General features: G+C 37.0%; 1 protein-coding gene across 1 annotated transcript in view; it reads left to right on the forward strand.

Annotated features, from left to right (window-relative positions):
• Positions 1 to 7,463, forward strand: part of GMCL1 (germ cell-less 1, spermatogenesis associated) — a 53,820-nt gene extending 46,357 nt beyond the window's left edge. The window contains exons 13-14 of the mRNA XM_052649012.1: positions 974 to 1,061; positions 7,188 to 7,463. Coding sequence (XP_052504972.1) covers positions 974 to 1,061; positions 7,188 to 7,316 — 217 coding nt within the window. The 3' untranslated portion in view covers positions 7,317 to 7,463. The remainder of the gene's footprint in view (positions 1 to 973; positions 1,062 to 7,187) is intronic.
• The last annotated feature ends 4,901 nt before the right edge of the window (positions 7,464 to 12,364 follow it).

Consider the following 12,364-nt stretch of genomic DNA (forward strand, 5'->3'; position numbering starts at 1 on the left):
ATGAAAAGATGCTCAGCGTCACTAATCATTAGGAAAATGCAGATCAAAACCACAGTGAGACATCACCTCACACCTGTTAGGATGGCTAATATGAAAAACAAAAGTGTTTGTGAAGATGTGGAGAAATTTAAGAATGTTAAAATGGTGCAAACTCTGTGGAAAATGGTATGGCATTTCCTCAAAAAATTAAACATAGAATTACCATATTACCCAGTGATTCCTCTTCTGGTTATTTACCCCCAGAGAATTGAAACCAAGGACTCAAACATGTTTGTATAGCTAGCAACATTATTCACAGTAGTCAAAAGATGAATGCAACCCAGGTGTCAACAGATGGACAGATAAAACATGGCATTTACCTAAAACAATATTATTCAGCCTTAAAGTGGAGGGAAATTTTGACATGTGCTGTAACATGAACCTTGAAGACACTGTGCTAAGTGAAATAAGCCAGTTACAAAAGCTCACATGCTGTATGATTCCACTTACATGACGTGCATAGAGTAGACGAGTTTATGGAGACAGAAAATAGGATGGTGATTGTCAGGGGCTGAGGTAGAAATGGGGAATTCATGTAGCTGGGTACAGCTTCATTTGGGGAAGAAGTAAAGATTCTGGCTGGATGGTGGTATTGACTACAACAGAACAGTGTGAAATGTCCTCAGTGTCAAGAACTATACACTTAAACTTGGTCTAAATGGTAAATTTTATGTATATTTTATCACAATAAAAAATAAATTATTTTTATATCCCAGATACATATAATAGCACAAGCTTAAAAATATAAATGGAGTCAGTTTATAGTTTGAAAAAACTTTGCAAAGCATTATCAAATAAAAGACTTCTAGAGAATAAGTAAATAAAAATTTAAAAATTAAAAGAATATGGAAGAAAAAAGTAGAAATTAAAGTAGGGCTTATTTAATCTGCACTTTAAAAAAATCATTATTTTTGTGCTTGTGTGTGTATTCTAGATTACGTTTGGCCTCTTTTGATAGCAGTGGAAAACTAATATGCAGTAGAACAACTGGCTATCAGATACTTACACTTGAAAAGGACCAGGTATGTCTCATTACTTCTCTGTTAATTTTTTATTGTAGTATTTGTCTTTTGACTCCTTTTTGAAAATTCGTAAGATTTTAGTATTTGACTTAAAGATTGGTTTGAGAGTTACTGAAGGTAAAGATGGAAGTGCCATGTTTACTCATTCAAAGTTTACTCCATTCTAGCAGAAGTGTCACTAAGACAAAAAAGAAGGTAACACAATCTGATTGGAGGGGCAGGGAAAAGTTGACAGTATGGAAATAATTATTCATCCTGAACATGATCTTCAAAAAGTTATGACTCTTAATTGTTTTCTCCATTGTGTTCATTATTGCATTTATTTATACATTAATAAGAGAGACCTTAAAAACAATCTGCTAAGTTTCCATAGATCCTGGATATTAAGAGAACCTACTCTGTAGCACAGTGGGTTTCTAAAATGACAGACATCTACAGTGTTCTAAAATTATCTCTGAGACTGTTTGTTTCTTCATAAATCACATGCATGTATAAGTTTAAAAATGTCATGATGCCAAAGGAAACCAGTTTCAAAAAATAAAAAGAGCTGTTAAAAATCAAGGAAGTTTGTTTCTAGTAAAGCTAACCATCATTTCAAAGGACATACTGTGTTTATAAAGGGTTTGGAGCCTGTAGTTTACATAAATTATTAGAAGTTAGCAGTTTTGAAAGAAAAAAATAGAAAATAAAAAGCAAAACACACACACAAAGAAGTTAGCAGTTTTCCTCAGACTGAAGAGCCTATCATAGAATATCAGAATTTAGCACTGCATAGTTCTGACCTCCCTGCCTTGTATGAGAACTTCTTTAACAGCATTCTTATGGACCGTCTTCAACCACTGTTGGAACTCTTAGGGTTGAAAAGCTGACTCTGACATGTGAGGTAGTAAATGACAAGGTAGATAGATAATAAGTTCAAATCTGCCTCCACTAAAATTCTCTACTGGTCTCTCTCACACCCTCTGGAGCTGCATGAACATTGTCTATCTTTACCTTCAACTTAGAACTTCCTTAAAAAAACACTGTCATGGCCCAAAGCAGCCAGAGACTTAATTAAAAATCACCAGGCCTAGTTGTATTCCTAGCATTCCTTGATTTGTTCATTCAACAAACATTTGTGTCCCTGTTACATGCTAGGTTTTAAGCTAGGAGTGGAGGAAATGAAGAGAAGCTTATCTTATAAAGCTGAGTAGCACAAGAGAGATGGGCTCAAAGACTGTAACATTGAGGGAGATATCTCTAACCTTTGGGGAGGTATCTTGAACCTTTGGGTGTTGGGGAGTGGTGAGGGACAGCTCAGGAAAGCCTCTTCTGGACAAGTTGAAAAGTAAATGGATACATGAACCAATCCTCAGATGGAGCCCAGGGAGCATATGGGTCCTTCAAGGAACTGAGAGGTTTGAAAGAGAATGAGATCAGGAGTAGAGCAGGGCATGATGGGCTATGGATTGAGTTTGGACTTTTTCCGAGATCTGTAGAGAGCTATGGGAGTTGCATGTATGTATTTTATGTAGCTTATGGAGGTTTGTTTTAGAAAAACAGAAAATAAAAATAAACAGGAAAAAAAAATCATACATGGTTCGCTGAGAGATGACACTTCTTTCATCTCCTATATTCTTTTTCCAGAATTTTATCTTATAGTTAAACTGCTTTGTAACCTGCTTTTTTCCCACTTTGTTGTATGTAGCTTTTCTTGTCAATAAATGTATATGTGCAACATCATTTTTTTTGTCCTGTAGTTTGTGTTTTTTAAACTTATTTTTAATTGAAGGAAAATTGCTTCACAATATTGTGTTGGCCTCTGCCATACATCAGGATGAGTCAGCCATAGGTATGCAGGTGTCTCCTCCCTAACCTCCCTCCCACCTCCCACCCCTCTAGGTTGTTAGAGTCCTGGTTTGAGTTCCCTGAGTCATACAGCTAATTTCCATTGGCTATCTGTTTTACACATGGTAGTGTATACGCTTCCATGTTACTCTCTCCATTTGTCCCACCCTCTCCTTCCTCCCCCGCGGCCCGTGTCCTAAGTCTGCATCTCCGTTGTTGCCCTGTAAATAGGTTCCTCAGTACCATCTTTCTCCATATATATGGGTTAATACACGATATTTCCCTTTCTGACTTCACTCTGTATAATAGGCTCTAGCTTCATCCACCTCTTTTTAGAACGGACTCAAATGCATTCCTTTTATGGCTGAGTAATGTTCCACTGTATGTATGTACCACGGTTTCTTTATCCACTCATCTGATGATGGACATCTAGGTTGCTTTCATGTCCTAGCTATCATATATAGTGCTTCAGTGAACACTTGAGGTATATGTGCCTTTTTCAATTTTCATTTCCTCGGTATATGCCAAGTAGTGGGATTGCTGGTTCATATGGTAGTTCTACTCCCAGTTTTTTGAGGAATCTCCATACTGTCTTCCATCGTGGCTATATCAATTTACATTCCCTCCAACAGTGCAAAAGGGTGCCCTTTTCTCCACACCCTCTCTAGTATTGTTTGATGTTGGCCATTCTAACCAGTGTGAGGTGATAACTAATTGTAGTTTTGATTTGCATTTCTCTAATGAGTGATGTTGAGCATCTTTTCATGTGTTTATTAGCCATCTGTATGTTTTCTTTGGAGAAATGTCTGTTACGGTCTTTCGCCCACTTTTTGATTGGGTTGTTTGTTTTTCTGGTGTTCAGTTTTATGAGCTCCTTGTATATTTTGGAATTTAATCCTTTGTCAGTTGTGTCATTTGCTATTATTTTCTTCCATTCTGAAGATTGTCTTCCCACTTTGTTTATATAGTTTCCTTTGCCATGCAAAAGCTTTTAAGTTTAATTAGGTCTCACTTGTTTATTTTTGTTTTTATTTCCATTACTCTCCGAGGTGGGTCATAGAGGACTTTGCTGTGATTTTATGTTTTATACAATGTTCTGCCAATGTTTTCCTCTTAGAGTTTTATGGTTTCTGATCTTACATTTAGGTCTTTATTATCCATTTTGAGCTTAGAGGCGTGATAATAGCAGGAAGACAGTTTAGAAACTATTGCTATAATCCAAATTATCAGCAGTAAACAAAGTATGAATTACTGGTACACACAGTAACATGGATGAAATAATTAAGCTAGATGCAAGAAGTGAGACAAAGAAGAGTACATTCCATATGATCTTTATTGAAAACTCTAGAAAAGGCAGACTGTGGGACAGAAGCAGGCAGCTGGTTTCCAGAGGGTAGAGGAAGCATCAGGAGCCTAAGGACACTTTGAGGGGGATGGATAGGGGATGGATATGTCTGTTATCTTGAGTATGCTGGTTTCTCAAGTGTATATACATGTAGTAGAACTTATTGTATATTTTATGTAACTTGTATGTTTATACCTAAAGACCCTTTAAAAAAATAAAGAAACCAATATCCAATTAAAAAAAAAAAAAATGCCCTTGCTGTAACCCAGATTGGAAACAACGAGAACCTCAACTTAAGGAGGATAGTAATGGGGTGAAGAGATGTTGATGGGTTCTCAAAATTAAGGGGTGCATTTGGTAGAATTTGATGCTTAAGTGTGTGTGAGGATGAAGAAGAAAGTAGTCAGAGATAGTAGTACCTGGCTTTGTGACTTGGGCAACTTTTTTTCCTTATATTTGAATTATAGGAAGGAAAACGAACGTGACTTGGGGGTAAAGAGATGATGAATTCCGTTTAAAGCATATTTGATTTGAGGGCACTGAGGTAAAAATTGGTACCCTGGTAGATAAATGGGTCTAGCGTTTATCAGCAGTGCCTGGGCTAGGAATAATGATTGGATCAGACAACCTACAGGAAATTATGTTGAGAATATGACAGGGTGGAAACCTAGGGAGCATTGGTATTTAAGGGGTGGGCAAAAAAAGTAACCTGGTGTGAGGTATTTAAGAACTAGGATGGGGAATCAAAACCAGTTGCAAGCATGACAGTACTGATGGCCCAAAAAGAATGGAAACAGTAGGTAGTATTCAGTAGCTGATGATTTAAACTAGAGTCGCTTTATGTCTAAGCGAAGATTTCTAGTAAGGAGTTGGACTTAAGGATTCTGGAATTTAGAAATAATAGAGCTATAGTAGAAATTAAGTAACATGAGCTGTAGAGAAGAGAGGAAAAACAGTCTGGAAACAGATGAAAACTAGGAAGATACCATCACTATGTCTGATGCTGTGATGTATGGACTTCACTGCTTCCATGCCATAGTGGAAGAAGGAAAATGGAGCTTTTCTAAAGATAAAGGTGCACATATAAACTGAGCCATCGGGCGGTGTTAAAAGTTTTAACAAAGCAAGAATTGGGTGTCTAATGGATGGGAAATGGGGATTAATACAGTGTAATAGTCAGAAATTGGTATGTCCATTAAGCCCCCAAGTGATATCTGCATGGCTCTCTTTCTCCAGAATTGGGTCTTTGACCTACTCTCCCCTACCAACCTTAACTATATTTAGATACCAGAATGCTAATTTTCTTAAGAGTTGTGGGTAAAGAATCTTGCTTTTATCATCAGGTACACACATCATCAAAGCTTTTGTCCTCAACAGACTTAGTAAATCTGCCTTGACTCAGGTTATTGCTACAGATGTTGACTAGTCCAGGGTGACTTAAGCATCTGAAGGTCAGCTGTGCTTTGACATGCTTGCTGCCAACCCTGTTTGCACCATCAGCCAGGTGATGCCTCGTCTGATTTGTCACCATATCCATTTTGTTCACTTAAACAACAAAATACCACTTTGCCCATTTTGGAAACTACAGTGTGTGTGTGTGTGCTTGCATGCGTGCGTGTAACATTTCTATTCCCTGCCTTCTTTATCCAAATGTATCTTGCTGCTCCCCTAACACAGAAGCTGTATCTAACTGAGCCTTTGTCTGTCACTCAAATGTTCCAGTTTTAGTCCCTCTTCATTGTAGGAACACTTGCTTCAGTAAATAATATAAAATTCTAGATTTAAACAGCATTTTAAAAGTATATTCTTCAGGGACTTCCTTGGTGGTACGCTGGATAAGAATCTGCCTGCCAGTGCAGGGGACATGAGTTTGATCCCTGGTCCGGGAAGATTCCATGTGCTGCAGATAATTAAGCCCGTGCACCACACCTACTGAGCCCACACTCTAGAGCCCATAAGCCTCGACTGCTGAGCCTGTGAGCTGCGACTACTGAAGACCACTCACCTAGAGCCTGTGTACTACAGTGAGGAGTAGCCCCCACTCACACAGAAACAAAGACCCAGCACAGTCAAAAATAAATATTTAAAAAAAAATTTTTTTTAAGTATATTCTCCAGAATGTATAAAGATGAAACAAATGCATATTAGTTCAGAGAATATATCCCAACTATTGAAAAAATGGAGGAGTTCCCATTTCAGGGCTACTGCTTACACTCTAAAAGGATTTATTCTTTTCACGAAAACCTACTAGTAAACGGTTCCAGAGATCTGTAGCATGAGTGAGTGAGGGTTACATTTGTAGCCTCTCAGGTGTAGTATCAACTCCTGTCTCTGAAATCTCAAGTTGCTCTCATGTGTATTGATGTAACTGAACTTGAAATTGATTTTACATGGTAATGTATTTTAGGTTCCAGGAGACAAATGACTTGTTTGCATTAGAGATGGTGGGAAATCTTAGACAAGAGTGAGAAGGAGCCATGCTTATTGGTGACAGTAATGACTCCCATCAAGTATTTGCTGTGCATAAAGGCCATCAGACAGAAGTCAAATGAGAAGTCTCTGTATTTCTGGGCCGTATCTGTTCCTAAAATATGTAGGTACTTGATAGAAATTTTCCAGTAATGAAAATAACTACCATTATTGGTTACTTAATATATAGCTGGTTTTGCTAAGCCCTCTGTGTCCACTGTCTCATTTAATCCTAGTATAATCCTATGGAGTGGTTATTCTCCCCTTTTACAGTGAGGAAGCTGCAGTTGATAGAGTCAGTGACTTGCCCGAGGTCACAAAGCTAGTGGGTGGAAGTCTTAAGGTTTGAACAGTGACTGTTAGGTTCCAGATGCAAACTTTTAACCACCATACTAACCTTTAGTTCACTTAGTTCAACAGTTTGGTTCTCTGTTTTATTTTTATACTACTACTATTATCATTAAAGTAACAAATTTGTTTTATAGGAACAAGTAGTGATGAACTTGGACAGCAGGCTTCTGATCTTCCCTTTATATATCTGCTGTAACTTCCTGTATATATCGCCAGAAAAAAGAACTGAAAATAGTCATCATCCAGAAAATCCAGAAAACTGAAGATCTCACCAGTTGGAAACAGTAGCACTTTGAAAGCTTTTTGGCCAGCTTTAATTTACTGGCCCTGCAGATATTCACATCTAAGGTGACTAACAATGACAAAGGCCTTACGAACTGTACAGATAATACAGAAGACTATTCTTATCCTCATCACATTTCTATGCATATATGGAAAAGCATTTTAAAGCCAAGAGAATATCTGTCAAACCATTTGCTAATAAAGATATCAACTCATGCTTTTTAATTTAGCATCAGCAGAAAATTGCTGTAGGTAAATTTCATGTTTCTCTACAACCATACATTGTCAGTTTTCAGCTTGAACTTTGATCCTACTTAATGTTAGTGAACCTCAATTATCCATTTGTCAGTTTCATTTTTATTTGACTAAACGAATGGTAAAGGAATAATCTGGCCAATTATAAATGCTCTTTCAATTGGTATATTTAAAGCTGTCCTTAATTTTTTTTCAACTGCTCTTTATGATTCCTCCTACTAGTAAGATATTCTTCAGTCTATATATGTTATTAATCATTAAATTTTTTTTCATGGTTTTGAAGACTAAACTGAGGAACTTCTATTTAACTTAAGCATTTTCATGCTTTTTTATTTTGCTTTCCTAGAATTTTAACAAGAAAAAAATCAGCTTCAGGCTTTCAAATGATCTTGAATGGGGAAGAAAATTAGTTTGATTCTGAGGATATTCTTTTGCCTTTTATGGTCTTTTCTTTGACATTCTGTACAACTTTATTATTAGGTCACAGATTACTTATGTACCAAATATACTTTAAACATTTTTATATTCTGTGATCTTTGAATTATTTATTTTCAAATTTTAGTTGGGAATCCTATTTCCTACTTAAGCTCAGGACTTTATAATCTCCGAATTGAGTGCCTTTGAGTTACACATAATACTAGAAATCTCATAGTAAATGTACATAAGGTCGGAGGATATCATATAGAAGCTGGTAATAAAGCATTAATGTATAAATAGAACTTATTTTTGTCAAAGATGAGATGTACATTTTTCATGATTTATATATGTTCGGTTCTTGCATTTACTGCTAGTTTGAAAATAGCCATGCTCATCATCTTTCCAGTCAAAGTGAGTACTTTTTGTGGTTAATATATATTTTTAGTATGTTTTAAGAAAAATGGGAATTACTTTTGTGTACCTGTAACAAATAATAAATACCCATTTGGAGAAAGAATAAATAACATATAAAATGAACCAAAAAAAAAAAATAACTCAGTTGAAACCAGAATTTTTATTCCAAGTTCATTTTTTTCTAGTTAGATTTAACTTTTAGCACTAATTGCTAGTTTTTATTCCCTAGCAATATGTCCATACATTCATAAATCACTTTTGTCCTTTCAAAATTGATCCTCATGGTGAATTTAAAGGAAGCTTTTAAATGCCTTCCCTATCTCCACCCCTAGAACTGTAGTTTGAATGGTTTTAATACAATAGTTTGGCTGTATCAAGAGACTACATTTCTTTTTTTGTATTTGGCTATATCTCTTTAATGAGATGCTTTTGTTTTTTTCCTGTCTTATTGTAACATCAGAGATTCCTTACCCTTACATATTAAAAATATAAATACCAAATTTAAATCAAATTATTTAAATAACTGAATTTTTATAAATCTTGGGAGTAAAGATAATTAAAGTTTGAGTATATTAGTAAAATTATTTCATTTCACTTGTATGAATTAATCAAAGTAGAATTATATATGGTTCCTGTCCCTTGTTTGTTTCCTAGCAAAAATTGCTTACAAACAAAAGAATTATTTCTTCAATCACAAGTAAGTTGTATTCTCACTGGAGAAACCGGTAATTGTCAGCTAGTACTCCACAATGATAGTAAAGATCTGCTTTTGTTTTCTTACCAAATACTTTGCATACTTTTCATTCTTTTTAATTGGAATATTTCTAATAAACTATTAAGTGTCAGCTGAAGTCTTATATAAACTAATATATATGAAGATTTTTGTGTTGGTCACCTTTTGCCTTATAACCTTTGCCAAGTCTTTTTTTTAAGCTGCAAGGGCTAGAAAACAATAGCCAACTAATAATTATTTTTACTTGGCTATCAGTAAAGAGGTTCTTAAGAGGAAGTATTCTAGAGTTCCATCCTAAATTACTAGAGATCTATAAGTACACCTTTCTTTTTCAAAAAATAAATTTGGCTTGAAACTTAACAAGGTAGGCAAAATTAAATGATTAGTGGTAGTCATTGGTTTTTTACCAAGCATTTAGTAGCCAACATTTTATCACATTTCAAAGTCTTTAAAGAGGATTGATTGCCATCATTAATAAGCAGATTTCAACATCAGATGTAAAAATAGGGTCACCAGAGTCACTGTGGCTATCTAAGCTAATTAAAAATAAATAGAATTTAAAATTTACTTCTCAGTCACACTAGACACATTCCAAGTGCTTAGTTAACCACAAGTAACTAGTGGCTACTGTATTGGACAGTGCAAATATACTCTGTTCATCATTGCAAAAAGTTCTATTGAACAGAGGTGCTCTAGTATATTGGACTGTTAACGTTGAAACTGTCAGGAATTATATTCCCTTAAAGATGAACCCATGTAAAGAATAGAAAAGGATAATAGAATGCAAATGGTAGATAACTTATCAATCACCTAGAATGATGTGTTGAATCATAACTTCAAGTAATTTGGACCTAAATCTATTAACTACAGTAAAAAAAAAAAAAAAAAAGTCACAGTAGTTTCCTCCCAACCACAGAGTTTGCAATTCTTCTGAAAGTCCATGATAAAAGGATACAAACACAGAAAACCTCAAACATCATCAATCACTATTAACTAGTGGTCAAACTACATCTAATTGGTGGTGAAATTACTGATTCAACAGTATGCATCCATTTGTAAAGATAAAGTCAAGTTGCTCAGTCATGTCCAACTCTTTGCGACCCCATGGACTGTAGCCCACCAGGCTCCTCCATCCATTGAATTTTCCAGGCAAGAGTACTGGAGTTGGTTGCCATTTCCTTCCCCAGGGGATCTTCCCAACCCAGGGATTGAACCCGTGTCTCCCACATTGCAGGCAGATGCTTTACCATCTGAGCCACCAGGGAAGCCCTCTGTAAAGATAAAAGTAGGATGCTTTTGTAAAGGCTGGTGGTTTTACACAAAACAGGACTAGAAAAGGTAAAGCAGTTTAACCAAGGCTCAAGATAGTACATTTGTAGGAATCACAGATGCTTAATGTTCTTATGTAAAGTACATACACTTTTTGGCTTCTCTGGTGGCTCAGTGGTAAAGAATCCCTCTGCTAGTGCAGGAGAAGCAGGTTCCTTCAGTCCCTGGGTTGGGAAGATCCCCTGGAGAAGGAAATGGCAACCCAATCCAGTATTCTTGCCTGGGAAATTCCATGGACAGAGGAGCTTGGCATGCTGTATAGTCCATGGGATCACAAAAGAGTCAAACACAACTTAATGACTAAACAACAACATACACAAATTTACCTTTATTGAAAATTGCCCTGTCTGGTTAGGGAGGGAACTTGTAAGTATGATCACAAGTGTTGACAGCACTGCAACCCTGCCCCACTGAAAAGTCATTAAAATAACCATTAGAATGAGGGAACCTCAAGCCATGTATTATAAACAGGATTTTTCTTCAAGATAACAGTGCTGAAAGTACACAGTGATGGAATCTATATCCTGAGAGAGGGCAACTTGATCAGTAAATAAGGAAGCCTTAGCAGAGCAGTTTCTGTCCCACATCTTCAGGGAGGGGAGAGGGGGCACTTTCTTTTCTCCCTGAGGTAAATCTCAGGGCTGTCCCTTTAGGAAATTTTACTCCTTTGGTTTTCTCTTTCTCTTCTGTACTTTTTTTTTCTTTATTTTAAACATGCTTAGGTTTCTCCCATCTTCACAAAACCTCTGGATTTACCTCCACTCATATTTTGCCTGCCATATTTTGCCCTGCATAAGCCAAACTTTTTAAGAGCATTATGCAGGGAACCGCCTGGTGGTCCAATGGTTAAGACTCCATGCGTTCACTGAGGTGGACCTGGGTTCAATCCCTGGTGGAGGAACTAAGATCTCAAAAGCCACACAGACCAAAAAACACAGGGCGGCGGGGGCGGGGTTATACACATTCTCCACTGTAAAAGTCATTCATAACTCCATAAAACTGAGTGAACAAAGACTGCTGCTAAATCCTTTAGGTTAGATGTGGGGGGATTGGTGTTTGTTTTTCTTTTTTTTTCATTTTAGCATTTTAAATTAACCAGTTTGTTCTTAAGAACAGCAGACTTCTCCTAAAACTTACCTGGTAACACTCCTGTTTCTCTGGCTATCCCTTGGTCTCCTTTCGGGGCTCTTCCTCTGGCTGACTTCAGGCCCTTTTCTCTCAGCCTCCCTGAGTGGCTTCATGCACTCTCATGGCTTCAAATGAACATCTATACTCTGATGATTCCTTTTCTGTGTGGTTCCAGCTGAGAGCTCTCTTCCAAGCTCCAGATACGCATCTAGTTGGCATCTCCTTTTGGGTGTTCAGAATAGCTCCTCACATTAGTAGGTCCAAATATATATATAGCCTTCACCCAAAACTTAGATGCCTTATCTTAGCAAATGTTACCATCTACCCAGTCTCACAAGCCAGAAACCTGGATGTCATCCTTGAATCTTCGAACTCTTGTGCAAGACATCTAAGAATTAAGTTTTTCCAATTTTACCAATTCTCAAATTCAGCCACTTTCACATCACCTACTGATAAAACCACTCTAGTGTAGGTCACTGGAGTCCAACCTAGACCACTGTCCATCCTCCTCAGGTGTTTTGCATCCCCACCTGCCAGTCAAGACTCCACGTCACCCAACACGTTCTCTGAAAAAACTCAAATGTGATTCCCTCCAGTCCTCAAAGCCCTTGAGCGAACAGGGTAACCTGACCACAGCCTACAAGGCTTCCAGCCTACAAGGCTTCACACGTTCACTCCTTGCTCCATAGGTCTCTACTTTTTAGCCCATCTGCTCCCTTGCCTCTTGTCCTGGCACAGGCAGTATCCTCTGCC

Source organism: Budorcas taxicolor, chromosome 11, assembly GCF_023091745.1.
Source record: "Budorcas taxicolor isolate Tak-1 chromosome 11, Takin1.1, whole genome shotgun sequence".
Classification (NCBI taxonomy): domain Eukaryota; kingdom Metazoa; phylum Chordata; class Mammalia; order Artiodactyla; family Bovidae; genus Budorcas; species Budorcas taxicolor.